At 27.4% G+C, this 15,783-nt stretch overlaps 1 protein-coding gene across 1 annotated transcript; it reads left to right on the top strand.

Moving 5' to 3' along the window:
• The first annotated feature begins 2,327 nt into the window (after window positions 1–2,327).
• On the top strand, window positions 2,328–5,355 carry LOC126686253 (polygalacturonase-like). Its single transcript, XM_050380298.2, has 4 exons — window positions 2,328–2,836; window positions 3,682–3,971; window positions 4,377–4,605; window positions 4,740–5,355. Exons 1-4 carry the CDS (start codon window positions 2,393–2,395, stop codon window positions 4,956–4,958), a joined length of 1,182 nt encoding a protein of 393 aa, XP_050236255.1. The 5' UTR covers window positions 2,328–2,392; the 3' UTR covers window positions 4,959–5,355.
• The last annotated feature ends 10,428 nt before the right edge of the window (window positions 5,356–15,783 follow it).

Genomic DNA, 15,783 nt, shown 5'->3' with positions numbered 1-15,783 from the left:
AGGTGTCTTTTTATTTCATCTTTGAGATGTACTATAAAAACATCCTTATCTTAATTTTAAGGCATGAATCGTTAGTGTAAGATTCAAAATATTATCTAGCTTTTAGTTATTATATTTCTATCTACTTTTAGCAAAAACATCAACATTGTTCTTGGTGTTCTTCATTTAATTTCCAAATTTTGTAATTTGGGTTTTATCTCTATTAATGCAAGCTTTTGGTTTTCTACTTTCATTATTTTATGATATTGCTTCCCTTCTTGCTTAAGGTAATTACTCTAAATTTTATTGTGTTTATTGATTATTGCTTAGTAGTTAATGCTAGATTAGTGATGGTTGGCTAAATCTCTAGTCTAGGGGTTGTTATGACTGCTAGTTGTGATTGCTAGATGATTGGTTACTTAATGCTTAGATTAAGTTGGCCTCTTAATCCATGATTAGCGTTTGATTAGTGAGAGCGAGAGTTGAACTAATTAAATAGACCTAGTTAAAGCTTAAGACCTAGATTCACGAGAGTGATTTAGGGATTTAGCGGTTGTTTGAGTTTGCGGATTAATCGGATTGATTGGTGTAGTCGACATTCAATTGCGTTAGAGTGAGTTGGATTTCGACTTATTAACCAATTGTCGGTTCTTCGACTTCCGTCTCGAGAGAGCGGATTTAAATACTTTAAAATGACTCGACCCGAACCAATACCCGTATACCCGACCTATCTACATAGGAATTGCTTGGCAGAATTAGCAACCCTTAGTCGTTTTTAATTATCGTTTTTATACATTCAATCAATTAGTCGTTTTATTATTGCTTGTCTTAATTTGTTAATTGTAGTTGCTTGAGTTTAGTTCATAGTATTAATTGAAACCAAATCTCTTCGTGTGCTTTCCGAATTGAAGTTCAAAATCATAATTCACTCACTTTAAACTTTTAGTCCTCCTGGGATCGATATCCGACTTCCAAATTTACTACGAGTTGGCGAGTAAAATTGTCAACAAGGTCCGCGTTTGCTCTATTAAGCTCATAAAACATTCAATTTCATGCATACGTCTACAACACTTGAACATAACAAATAAAGGCCAAAACGAGATAAAATTCAACGCTAAACACATGAATAACCGTACAAAAAGTCCTTGGAAATAGGAGTAATTCTACTCCTATCACGATGTTATCGACATAATATATAAATAATGTTTTATTCCTTTTTCTTTCTTTTGGAGCAAGGAATTATTGCCTAAAATTTAATGTCATGTGCACTTATCTTATGATCATGTAGTTATTATAACAAAATAGTACTAACAGCTATTGAATGAAGAAAAGAGAACGAAAATCATGATTTATAATTTTTTTTGTTTAATTTTCTAATAACAGCAACAGAGGCTATCGTTTCCTTCTCCGTTTTTCACTCCACTTGTCACGATCACTTCCATGTTGCCGTGATCTCTAATTATCCAAGTTTAAATATTAGCTACGCAATTATTAATAGTAGTCATTTTTAGTGAACTAAACTATTCCTAAATTTCATTTTAATCCCACTCAAACTCTATTATTACTATTTGACCCTTCAATTTATAAAGGCAAAGTATAACTTTACGGGAGCCATAGGCCTTTTTAATTTACTATGACTTAAATTCTGGGAATCTATGACTACAGAAATGCATGCAATTAATTGTTGTTGGCCTAATGATACTAGCCAAACTTGTACATCCAAAACTTTAAAAAGCTGTAAATTTATCCTAAATTTAGCCAATTTTTGGAAAATCTATTTAACTTTTCAAAATTAATATAATATTTTTTAAGATTGATTTATTCGAACCATGTAACATTTCCAATCGGCATCTATATTTGTTTTCAATTTCTTAACAAATATGCACGTTCAATTGTTATTGTATGCATAATTAAATCAATTTTAAAAAAATTGATATATTTCTTGCAAATTTGTCAAATTGAGCTAGATTTAAAACTTTTAAAAAGTTTGGCTAAATTTTTAAAAAGTCCAAAAAATTTATCTTTTTGGCATCAATATGTCTTTTTTAACCTAAATGAGAGTTTCCTAAAACATATATTGCAAATGTGCAAAATAAACATAAGAAAAGAACAAAGTATTCCTAAAAATAAATAGTTGGGCAAGATATAAAATAAATCCATTATGTCACCTTATCATGTGAACACAATGCTCTAATGTTATCATATCATATGAAGTTAACTGTCCAAATATATAAAAATGTAAGAATTTACCAAAAATAGAGTTTCATATAATACAATAACACCTTTTAATTTATTTATTTTTTGTTTTCCCACTACAAAAATCCCTATAAATACTTAGTTCAAATGCTTCCAATCCCACTACTCAGCATTTTAGCAAACACAATTCTCTCTTTACTTCTCTCTTAACCTCTAAATGGCACATACAATGAGCCGTATTATTTATCTACTTCTCTTAGCTTCCATCTTCTCATCATATTCAACAATGGCTTCCATACAATACAATGTGCTAAATTTCGGGGCGAAACCCGATGGAAAAACGGATTCGACGAAGGCGTTTCTTACTGCCTGGACACAAGCGTGCGCTTCTACAAAATCCGTCACCATTAATGTTCCTAATGGGAGATTTTATCTCAACAAAATTGCATTTCAAGGTCCTTGTAAAAATAATGGTATCGGGTTTAGTATAAGAGGAACTCTTGTGGCTCCTTCGAATTATAAGGTGATCGGAAGTTTAAAGAATTGGATAATCTTTGAACATGTTAATGGAGTTACTATTTCTGGTGGTACACTTGATGGTCAAGGCACTGGATTGTGGTCTTGTAAGTCTTCCGGCAAGAGTTGTCCTTATGGTGCAACGGTAAGTTCTCTCATGTAATTGTTAAGGTCCATAAGATCGTAACCGAGTTGAACCAACTCTCGAGTCTCGAGATGTTACTAATAAATTCGAAAAATATTTAACATTGACTAGATATTTGAAGAGTCGAGCTGGATTTGAGCTACACTCAATTGCTGAGTCGAGTTTGAACATTACAAAGTTCACTTCGACTAGATCGTGAGCCTAATTGAACTTTAACTCATTTATATTTTTATATTTTGTAGATCATAATTAGGATTAAATGAATCTTAAACTGCAAACTTTAACGTGTTTTGTAATTACGATTCGAACTATATTTGTAACTAATAAAATTAATCACAACTTTTAAATTTGGACAAATCGAAATACCAAATTATTTTACACGTACACTAAAATATATACTGATTTTGCCAGCTGCATTAGTGTTTTTCCAACATAAAATAGTTTGACTTTTAGATTATAACAAGTCGTAAAAATTTAAGTTTTTTCCGCCATTAGTCTTATATTTTCGGATTCATTATAGGAATCTTCGTGTGAATGAAATTCATAAGAATTAGATGTAGGAATAATCTTCACTTATTTTGATTATTACTCTGTTTTAAACATGACATACTTTAAAATTTAGACATAATAGCACTTGATATCAACAGATAAAATAATCATTTTAAACCCAAAATTCAGATTCCTTCCATAAGAAAAGTAATATCCAAAGAATTTAATTATCCATTTTTTTAACATTTAAGAACGTGTAAAGGGTAGCCCATGTGCAAATAAGTATGGAGTCAATTTTAATTATTAACAGTCTGCATTTACAAATATTCTGAAAATTATTCCTGTAACATGTGCAGTCACTTGAATTCACAAATTCAAACAACATTATAATCAAAGGATTAGCATCACTAAATAGCCAATTATTCCACATCGTCATCAACGAATGCCAAAACGTCAAAGTTCAAAGTTTAAAAATCACAGCCGCCGGAAATAGCCCAAATACCGACGGCATTCACGTCGAAGCGTCAACCGGCGTCACAATCCTCAATTCCAAAATCGGAACAGGAGATGATTGTGTATCAATTGGTCCCGGAACATCAAGTTTATGGATCGAAAATGTCGCGTGCGGTCCAGGCCATGGAATAAGGTGATAAAATAAATGACCAAATATATTAAATATAAATAAAGGGTCAATTTGATCCCTGAACTTATTATTCAATTAAATAACCCATTCTTAGCTATTTTGATCCATTAAGGACAATACTCAATTTTTTAATCAATCAAAGACAAAATTCTTTATTTTTAGGTCAATGGACAAAATTGAGTCATTACAATTCATGAACTTGTTCATTTTGTATAATTTATTTCTTAATTGACTCAAATATAGAGAGTATTGTCCTTAATTTATTCAAATAATTAAAACCGAATTATTTGATCCTAAGTCGCAAGTTGAAGGACCGAATTAACCCTTTGCGCAATTTAATATTTAATAAATGCCTTTTTTGATAGTGATATGGATATGTATATTAAAGTAGTATCAAATGTGTGACAGCATTGGAAGTTTAGGTAAGGATGTTCAAGAAAATGGTGTACAAAATGTGACAGTCATAAGTTCGACATTTACGGGTACACAAAATGGAGTCAGAATCAAGACTTGGGGAAGAGCCAGTAATGGATTTGCAAGAAATATTAAATTTCAGCATGTTGTCATGAATAATGTTGAGAATCCAATTGTAATTGACCAAAATTACTGCCCTGATGAAAAGAATTGCCCTGGCCAGGTTAGCTTTAATTTCTATTTTCTTCCCTATATTAATATCTTTTAATTTGAGTTCCAAAAATGAAGCTAATTTACTTTAAAAAAAAGTAATGTTAATTATATATTAAACTGAATTATACTTTATTTTTTGAACAGGTTTCTGGGGTAAAAATTAGTGATGTGACATACCTAGACATACATGGATCATCAGCAACAGAAGTTGCGGTAAAATTTAGCTGCAGTAAGAAATATCCATGCAGTGGAATAAAATTACAAGACCTAAAGCTTACTTACAATAATCAGCCAGCTGAAGCATCATGTATTAATGCTGATGGATCTGCTTCTGGCGTTGTTCAGCCCACAAGTTGTCTATAAATAGAAACCAATGATTTAATTGAATATCTTCTCATTTTGATCATGAATTTTTCATTCTACCCTAATTGGAAGGGTAGATTTAACTAGGGAAAAATAGTGAAAATTGTTTTGAATAGGCTTGATTATGGTTAGAAATGTAGGAAATTTAAGGTATACTTGCATTATCCTCGGATTAAGTAATACGGAAACAAGAATGTCGAAAGAAAATATTGAGACGGGTATTGAACGGCGAAACAATTGAACGATGAAGTTTCGAAAATTTAGAAGTGTTTTCTAGAGTGAAAATAAAATGTCCAAATGTAAGATTGAACTTTTTTTGTGCAATATAGTCCTGAATTACTTGGAATTTGTAATTATATGCATTATTATAATTAAAGGGTATATTTTTTCCAAAACATTTTGTTTGGCCATTTTTATTTCTTTCTAAATATTTACTTAAGATATATGCATTATATATACAATATAAATAGAAAAATCTTATTTTTTAGCATATGAAACACAAAAGCTTTAAAATAAAATTAGTATTTTCTATAAATACGTTTCAGAATTAAAAGTGGAAATATAAATATAAACAGAGTTAATTACATATAAAATTATTATTTTTACATGAAATTACAAAAATAAGAAGACCTTTAAAACGTGGTAATTTAAGGCACCACCTTTTATTTTATTTTTTTAAACAACACGGGGACGTTTTTAGTGCCATTTTTGCTGATGTGGCATGACGCGCGGCACTCATATCGGGTATCCAAGTCAGTAAAATTTTATCTAAAAATGTGGTTGTTTTTGAAAAAAAAAATAAAAAATGTCCTGAATTGACACGTTTTCAAGGTCGTGTTATTTGTCAAAATTTGTGTAAAGATAGTGATTATATATGTAATTAACCCATATAAATAAACAGACTAGTTAAGAAGCATGAAAATTTTAAGCAAATATTATTTATGTCAAAAACAATGAAAAACAAATTCTTTTACTATTACTCTTTTCATTTACATATTAGGATGTCTAAAAATGCTTGTAAATCATTTTAAAATCTTAGATATGTTAAGATTTAAGTTTTTTTTATTGTATCTCTTATTAGTTATTCTTTAATATTATAATTTTAATTGTGTATATAAATATATAAAATAATTAAAAAAATAAAAATCAATACAAAATTAAGAACTCGGGCGTGAGAAGGAGCGATCTGTGCTCCTTCTCGCGCTTGAAAAGGAGGCAATAGTTGGTGTCTGGTGGGTGGCGGCTATGGGTCTCGATGGCGGCGGTGGCTCCAACAGTTAATACGAAATGGACTTAAATAGCAATTTGCCCCTACAACTTGTAAGCAATGGGCAATTAACACACAAATTAACTTTGTTGGCAAATCAATACATAAATTTAGTGATTATGGCAATTAGCCCACTTTGGCAAACTAACTTATAAGTTAAGGGGGCAAATTGCCAATTTAGGATCTCACAAATTAAAGGGGAAAATTGCCAAAATGGGGCAAATTGCCCATAATCACCAAATTCGTGTACTGATTTGTCCACAAAGTTAATTTATGCGTTAATTGCCCATTGCTTATAAGTTGAGGGGGCATATTACCACTTAAATCATACGGAAAGTAAAAATTTCAAAAAGAGTTTTTCAATTTTTATTTAAAAAATAAATTGATTTATGAAGATTTAAAATGTAAGGGGTAAAATTGAAATTTAAAAATCATCAAATATCAAATCAAAAATGGGAAAAATACTCGTAATATTTTGAACATTTTACCATTCAAAATCGGAAAATGTGTTTCATTCTCTGGGAGAGGTGCGATGTGATCGTTTTTTGCCAAATTTGGAAATTCGTTTGTACTAAAATCTTCGAAAATGACTTTTTAAATATTTTATGTATTCAGGAGGTGAATTGATCCTTTATTGATAATTTAGCTTTTTCAACTTTATAACTTTGGATTAAATTTTAAAATTTGGATTAAATTTTAAAATTTGGATCTCCATGAACTTTAATGTGTTTTACAATTTAATCGCAAACTTGAAGTATTCATAATTGATTTGAAAAGTTTGAAATTGCAAAACATTAAAAGTTGGTATTTTAAAATTTCTAAAATTAGAAGCTTGAGTTAAATTTTTGAAACCTACAAAAAATTATAATTTTTTTTAAATAATTAAGCATTCATTAAATATCATCAGAATATAATAAATTTATGTATTTTATAAATATCGCTAAAAAATAGACAAACTTGTTTTATCATTTTTGAAATATAAAATAAATATGTACATTTACAAGAAGTAATATCATGTAATTATTTGATTTATTTTAAATACTTTTTTTATTTTATTCTATCATTTTCTTTCTAATTTCTACTGTTGTCAACATTTACGAAAATATTATTAAAAATTAAAATAAATATATATGTCATCGTACATAAATTAATTTATATGCTTATGGTTGAAAATTAAATCATTGTATTTTCGAGGAGGTTAAATGGGTAAAAATTAAAAATTTAAATTCATAATAGAAAAAAATAGTTAAAGGGTTAAATAGAATAAAATAATATAGTTCAATGATTAAATAGAATAAAATAGTATGACTTAGTTATCCTTTACATGTTTCAAGTGTTTGAAAACACTAACACGTATTTTTACCATGCTAGATAAAAAAAATCAGATTAGAAAAAAATTGAAATTAAAGATTGAAATAGAAAAAAAAAAGTTAAAAGATCCATTATAACACATAATTAGTTTAAAAGGTACAGGAATAAAGAGAAATTCTTAGATAGACTCAGTCCACCACGTTATTTATGGACCAAACCTATCACATTATAACGCGTCACAAAAATAATGACACTATCGTAATATTACTATTCAAAAGTGTAAAAAAATAACAAATAATATTACGATAGTGCCACTATTTTAATAACGCGTCATAATGTGATAGGTTAGTTCATAAATGATGTGGTAAACTGAGTTTATATAAGAATCTCTCAGGAATAGAATGCTAAAGTTTAGTGGTTAAAAACGTCTTTCTTTTTCCTATATATGTTCAAAATTGATACATATATTTTTTTTAGTTTTTTAAAAGCATTAACATTTTGAATCTCTGCATCCATTGACTTTTAGTATAATTAAAAATAATTATGACGTCATCATTAGGTATGGAAATTGTAACATATCTTACCCATGAAAAAGGGTCAAGTAAAGAAACACCAAATATTCATCAAAAAACGAAACACCAAATCCTCTGCTTAAGCAAGAAATGCACAAAAAACAGAGGACCCCTGAAACAGGATGAACCTGCACTAATTACACAGCTTTTATACTATTATTTCTCCCAATCCAATGTCTATGCTGGGGTGCTATAGACTCCACACACAGTCTTAAAAAGATACATCAAATATTTGTTCAAATTATTGTAGACCAATAAATATAAGCAAAAATGCTAAAAAAAATTATTGTTTAGTGGCTGTCAAATGCATGCTTGGATAATACTCCATGTAATAGGCATAGCATTAATCTAAAAGTTTAAGTTATTATATTATTTATAACGTAATGGTATATAATATTATGGACTTATATATAAAATAAGTACAATTTCATTTTACTTTATGCCTAATTGCCAAATTTAAGAATTAAGAAACGGCATAATAAAGCAAAAAAAGGAACTTACATATAATGGTTTGTGTTAATTAAAGTAAAAATCATTGCATGCAACCGTACGTCATATCATTTGTGTAACAAATTAATGGTCTGTTAGCTATGTAAAAGAATTAATAAAAAATTAAATAATAACTAAAAAAATTCATATTACAAATTTTTATTGGTTTGTTGTAAATATTGACATAACACAATCAATGTATATGATAAACACTCTGATTAAAGATACTTTTCACATCAGTGCCGTAAAAGAAAATGTAGAATCTCCAAAAGGAATCAGAACAACAATATTATAAATTAGAAGCTAATCATCCAATATGCCAGTTGGTTAAGGAACTTGAGTGATAATAATTAATACAATTCTACATATTTATTTTTCATCTATTTATCCATAGAACTCCACAGAACTCGAAGGAAAAGATTTCGACAGCATTAGCATGGAATATTCTACATGTGAGTGAAAACGTGAAATTGTGTGATTAGTGATGCTCGCACGATCTTATGTTAAAGTTACTTGCATGCCAGTTAAGATTTTAAATCATTCCAAACAACAATTAACAGCATATATGTATTCATAATATAGTATTATGAAATTGACGGATTCCGGATGACCGGAAAAAATTTCGGCGGTGATTGGGATAGCGGCGGTGGTTGGGTGATGTTGGTGGTTGGGTCGGTTATTGTGGTTAATCAAATGAGTTAGATTGGGTTGATTTGTTTTCTTTTTTTTTTGTCTTTTTTTAAATTAAATTAGAGGTATTTTGGGTGTTTGAAATTTTTAAGTTATTTCGCTGACGTGGCAGCCGACGTGGCGCCGTCCGAATTTTCTTTTTAAAAATGACAGTTGACTGAAAAAGACGGCGCTATAAATATTTTCAGTCATATTTGGAGTTTAGGGAATTTAGGGGGTATAGGTGGCACCGCCATAAAAATCAGAGAGTTTATTGATCTTTTTTCTTTATCAGGGAGTTTGTTGTAAAATATTTTTAAAATAAAAGGCCATGGCAGATTATTAGCCCGCCGCAAGTGATCACAAGATCTACATAAGATGATACACAAGGATTTATTCGCAAACCAATGCATATTATTGTAGTAAGAACAAACTAAAATTCATGGAATAAAATTCAAAAAACATTTATCTCACTTTTTTATAATTTATATTTTTTTATTTAGTAACTATAAATTATATGAAAAATTGATAAAATTATTGAATATTTTATAAAATATAACTATAATTTCTTAATATTTAACAAATTATAAAAATTAATCTTCAATAATATTCATAAAAAAATATTAAAGAAAAATTTTATAAGAAAATATTATTTAAGTATTTTGAAATATTTATTATATTATATATTTAAAATAAATCAATTTTTATAAAACCTAAAAATAAATAAAACATTTAAACTTACGATAATTTAATATATAATATTTATTTCATAATCTGAAAATAAAAGTATTATAATTATATACAATGCACATGCAATGCATTAACCAAAAATGTATAGTATACAATTTAATAAATTTTAAGTAACTTTTATTTTTCCTAAATAAATTTATTTTAAAAGTTTAAAAACTCTTTATAGAATGGAATTAAATTATTTATAAGTTTTTATTCAATCGCAAATTAATTACTTAAAATAGAATAAATGATTAAAATTTACTTTAATTTTAACAAATTTAATTTTTAATTGTATCTTATGGATATAATTTCAAACAATATAAATATATAATTAAAACTGTTATAATGGTTAAAATTTGCGTATTTTTTAGCAAATAAAATTTAAATGTCATGTAATGTGGGTTCAATGTCATATTTAGAAATGGTTTGCCATGTACTGTTGATGATATTGTGCATAAATTTTATAAGAAATTACAAAAGTTAAATATAGCATTATAAAAAAAGTGAAGTACTATCGTTAAAGATTAAATATAATTTTTTTTTAAAAAGAATTATTTATACTTTTAAAGTTTGACTTAAAAAATAAATAAATCTTTAATGCCTGTAATTTTTTTAAATATGCGACGTCTTAAAAAATGAACAATTAGGCCCCTGATTTCAACACATAAATGAAATGTTAGAGTCTAGACGCCTAGTTGTTAAAATTGAGAACCTGGTTGTTCATGTTTAAGATGTTGAGGGTAATATTTAATTTTTTTAACGTTGAAAGTTTATTTAAATTTGAAATTAAACTTTAAAAATATAGATGATCTTTTTTTCAATTTTTTTAAGTAATCACTACACTAGTTATGATTTTATGGTCAATCTTGGCTGCTCTTCTGATGTAGATGACATAAACTTGATTACAGGAAAGATTAATTCTGATATAATATTAAATCAATCATCATTGGACTCATTTTTCCAATTGTTGTTGCAAAATGTGCCGGTGCCAATGTTTACGGGTCACATGGTTTGCTCTGATTGATTATCTTTTTTTTTTTAAATAACTGATCTGATCAACTTTTTGATAAACGTTGTATAAGCTCCTCAAATCTTGCCTCAAACTCATGAAAGTAAACCTGACTTTTTACCCCATTAAATGTACAGAATTAATAGATTATGTTTACTGTATGCTTACAGTAAGTTTTCTTGTCTTTGAATATAGGGTTTAATATATAGTTTGATTTTTGAACTTGTATCATTTACCCATCTAATCTCTAAACTTAACATTTGACCTATCTAACTTCCGAACTTGTTAAATAATCCCTTTTAACTCATGAATTTGCTAATTTTATAAATATTTAACCTCATCGTCCACATGGTTTTGACGAGCGCGTTAGGGAATTGTTTTTATATGCAGATTTAGATATGAAACTAAAAAAATTAAGAGTAATTTTTTAGATCTAAAAATTACAATAAATCGTAATAGTTACCAAAAATTAAGAAAAATATTGTTGAAATTAAATACAGAAGAGCAACGGAGTGGCGGCAGCAAGTCAGAGGAGGAATAACGAAGAAAAAAAATAGAGAAAAAAAATAGAGACGAAGAAAAAATAAGAGAGAAAATAATATACTATGTAGAGTACTTTTTATTAAAAAAGTAAGTATTAATATAATGAAAACAAGTATTAGCAGGAAAAAAATTAAAAAAATTAAATATTTTTTTCTCATTGAGATAAAAATTACAATTATTTTAAAAAATAAAAGGTATTCATCAATTTCTCTTTATTAATTTAATAAATGACCCATAGGATTTAAAGTTAATTCTAACGGTACAAACTTAATATGATTATAATTATAGTTTCAATCTACTAACCTCTCCCTACATAAAAATCACCAAAAAAGAGAGATACACATCAAAAGCCATATACAATATAAAAATCACAACTATTTTCTCATCATAAAAAAAAAACAAAAGGAAGATTAAAAAGGAGAAAAAATTAGTATATTGATCTAACAAGAAATAATTTCACAATGAGAGACCGTTTTGGTTCTATTCGGTAAGATTTAACAAATATAGACCAATATATACTCTTTTCGTTCCATTTTAGAAGCCTTATTTGTCATTTTCGAATGTTATTTAGAAAGATTTATTTTTAGTTTTCTTAGAAAATTTTTATAGAAATTTTTATTATTATTTGGAAAAAAACATGAAAAGATTAAAGCAACAATTTTTTTAATTTTTAACTTCTAAAATACGGTGAGAGTAATTATTTCCGAATTTATTTGCGTTTTAATTATTGTAATTATGTGTTTGTTGTCAAACTAATTTACTTAGAGTATATCCAATGGTACTCTTTATTTTAAAAGAGTATTTTTTATAAAATAAAAAACATCTTTAAAATAAAAAATAATATTTTTATTTTTATTCTAATGAACTCTTTAAATTTAATTAAATTTTATATAATAATGTTCAGGTCATCAATTTATGGTCTAATTTTAAAAAGAGTAAAAAAAGTAAAAGAAATTGATCTTTCCAAATAAAGTCCTTATAGAACAACGGCTAGTAACCCCACGTGATGGAAGAGATAAAGGTAGTTGAGTTGAGTAACAACTTGAAATACTTTAGTTAGTTAAAACCGTTATATATAGCTAAAACTGTTGTCCCATTTATGGATTAGTTTGAGAGTTGCATGTATGAAAAGTAAATTTTAGTTAAAATTCAATTTGCAGCAAAGACTTAAACCTTTTTATTAGCCTGCCAAATTTAAACTAAAGTTAGGAATTAACCTTAATCTTCGGAAAGATATGTACATTTCCCACCCCATTTCTTCTCCGTATTCCGCTCAACCTGTCATGTTTTACTCTCACAATTGTTTTTTAGGATAGGGATTCCCTCAAATTCATATGAGGGGGTCATGTTTACGATTTACACCATTTATTATAAAATGAACGGTGTAGATTAATTTAATTAAAATTGTGCTTTTTTGATCTACACCGTTTATTTTGTAATGAACGGTGTAGATCGTGAACATGACCCCCTCAAGTTCATTTTGAATTTGAGGGAATTCCAATCCTGTTTTTTATTATCCATATTATATAAAAATTTCCTCTTATTTTAAGAGCTTCTTTAGGGTTTAGGGCTAGTTTTTTAGTGCTAATTTTTTATTGCATGCAAATTTAAGAGGGCAAAATCAACGTTTAAGTCCAAAAACAATTTATAAGAGTACATTACATTTCTATAAAATTACAGAAATATCATTATATATTGCAGTTGATAATATCCTTATTTATTTATTAATTAAAATAATTAAATTTAAAAATGTTATTATTATTATTATTATTAACTGTTTATTTAACTAAAAATTGCAGGAAAGTTATTTCACTAGTTAAAAAAAATGGACTTTCAACTTTTTAAAAAATAAAATATATTAAATGAAAAGAACAAAATAGGTAAATCTATGTATCTACTTACAACTTAACATATTTGTCATATATATCATAGTCTACCAATTTCTGCATACGTACCATCATTCTTTAACCGAATTAAAATAATTATGTAATTTAGTCAATTGTTTCAGTTTATTTGAATAATTATATTTTATTCATATTGATTACTTAAAAAAATAAAATAAAATAATTTTAGTATTAAATTTTTTTATTGCATACAAATTTAAGGGGGCGAATGAGTACATTAAATTTCTAAGGCCCGTTTCTGGCTATGTAAATACAATGTGCACATTTAAGAATAATAAATACACATTTATCATAAAATAACATATGTAGGGTTGTGAATTTATGTTATAAAAATTTGCAAGGTATTTTGAACAAACATATGCTTCAGATCAGATACATCACCGTTGTTATAAAAGTTATCGAATACTAAATTAATTTAGTTATTTTACTTATTTTGATTTTTTGTTTGTTTTTGAATTTAGAGTTTTGATGTGGATCAGACTTCTGATTCCAACATTTTTTTCTAAATATTTTTTGGATGTTTTAATTGAAAGATTTTCTACTTTATTTTCGGTATTGATGTTAAGGTTGTGAATTTATGTTTGTGATATTAGAATTTGTGAATTTATGATTGTGATTCTAGGGTTGTTAATTTATGGTTGTGATGTTAGAATTTGGTGTAATTCTAATGGCCGAAAACAGATATTAGACTAAAATTTAAACATATTTGAAAGGTTATGTTAATATTTGAGGTAAAGTGGTAGTATGTGCTTAAATTGTAAAAAACACTAGAGATTTCGCTATTTGGTATTTAGTAGGAATAATTGAAAACGACGTCGCATTGAGAAGGGCCATACTGATGTTGACGAAGCAATCCGGTGAGTCACGTTGGATTCCAATGGCCGAAAACGAGTTTTAGGCTAAAATTTAAAAATATTTGAAAGGCTGTACTAATATTTAAAACAAATGGTAGTATATGCTTAAATTGTAAAAACACTAAAGGTTATGTTATTTGGTAGGAATAATCTTAAAAATAATGCATAAAGTAACAGAAAAATTAGTTCTTTTCGATTATTTTTCTAATTTTTTTTTTTGGATAGATGTGTTTTGATATTATTTATTTAGTTAATCTTTATTCTATCTCTTTCTCCAAACACTATTTCTTTTTTCTTTTTTATAATTTCCAAACACTTGTTATTTTTTTCCCTTTCTCGCTTTTGTTTTCATTAAATTATGACCCCAAACAGTGTTAGATCAAGCACTTATCAAAAAGAATAGTTTTTATGTTATGCCGCAACTATTTTTATTTAACCTATATTCAGGCTAAATGCTACGGTTCGACTATAACTTGATTCAACTTGGCCTTTGCCATGAAACAAATTCTACCACTTACGTGACCAACAATTGATATTCTACCAATCTTTTATTATTAACATGTAAATTTTAATATTTTCACCATCATTCAACAATATTTTTCATTATTCAAATGCATGCATGAATAGCTGCCTACTTTTCAGATTATAGTTTGGTTTTTGGACGACCGGTCGTTTCAAAAGTCAATATGAATGAAAAGACAAAATATAAAATGATTCAATTGCATCATACTAGTGGAGATCAATATTCATATATTTTGATTGTGGTTAGGCATGACCTTTTCGACAATTTTAACCACAAAAAATATACCGAACCCATGAATTTCATTAATTCAGTTTCCATTTTTGGTAAATTTCAATTCAATTTGGCTAGTAAAATAAGGTAATTTGGTTTTATTTTAATTTAATTCCATAAAGACCAAAAACTTGAATCGCACTTTTATTTACTTTTGTATTTTTACGAATTTCAAATAAGTCATTTTCACTTTACTTGGTAAATAATTTATTAAGGACATGAAAAAGGATATATCATTGTATTATTAATATTCGAATATGTTGTATTTCTTTTTCTGTTTTTCGAAGTTACGAGAGGATGCATGAATGATTGATTAGAATGCTTAGTTTGCAATTCATGAGGTTTAAATGTTTGGATCTTGTATCGCCTTTTAATAGTACTTTAATTTAATATTTAATTGGTAGAATTTAATTAGTATAAAACTCATCGTCAAATTGAAAAACAAAAATCAATTTTAATCTTAATTGAAGCTACATAATAATAATGAAAGCACGTATTTAGCTAATTAAATTCAACGGGCTAGCCTAATATCAGTAAGATAAGATTACTGTAGCAGTGGGGTAGGCAGATTTGGCCTAATATCACTATATTTTGTCTCAAAGGCATTTTTTAGTAATAATCCTGTACTGATCTATCCTTATGAGGGCTCTTCACAACGAAGGCGTAACTTTTTTTTTTTTAT

Source organism: Mercurialis annua, linkage group LG6 (assembly GCF_937616625.2).
Source record: "Mercurialis annua linkage group LG6, ddMerAnnu1.2, whole genome shotgun sequence".
NCBI classification, from domain to species: Eukaryota; Viridiplantae; Streptophyta; class Magnoliopsida; order Malpighiales; family Euphorbiaceae; genus Mercurialis; species Mercurialis annua.
Note: the sequence above shows the minus strand (reverse complement) of the source record. Positions and strands in the feature narration are given on the sequence as shown.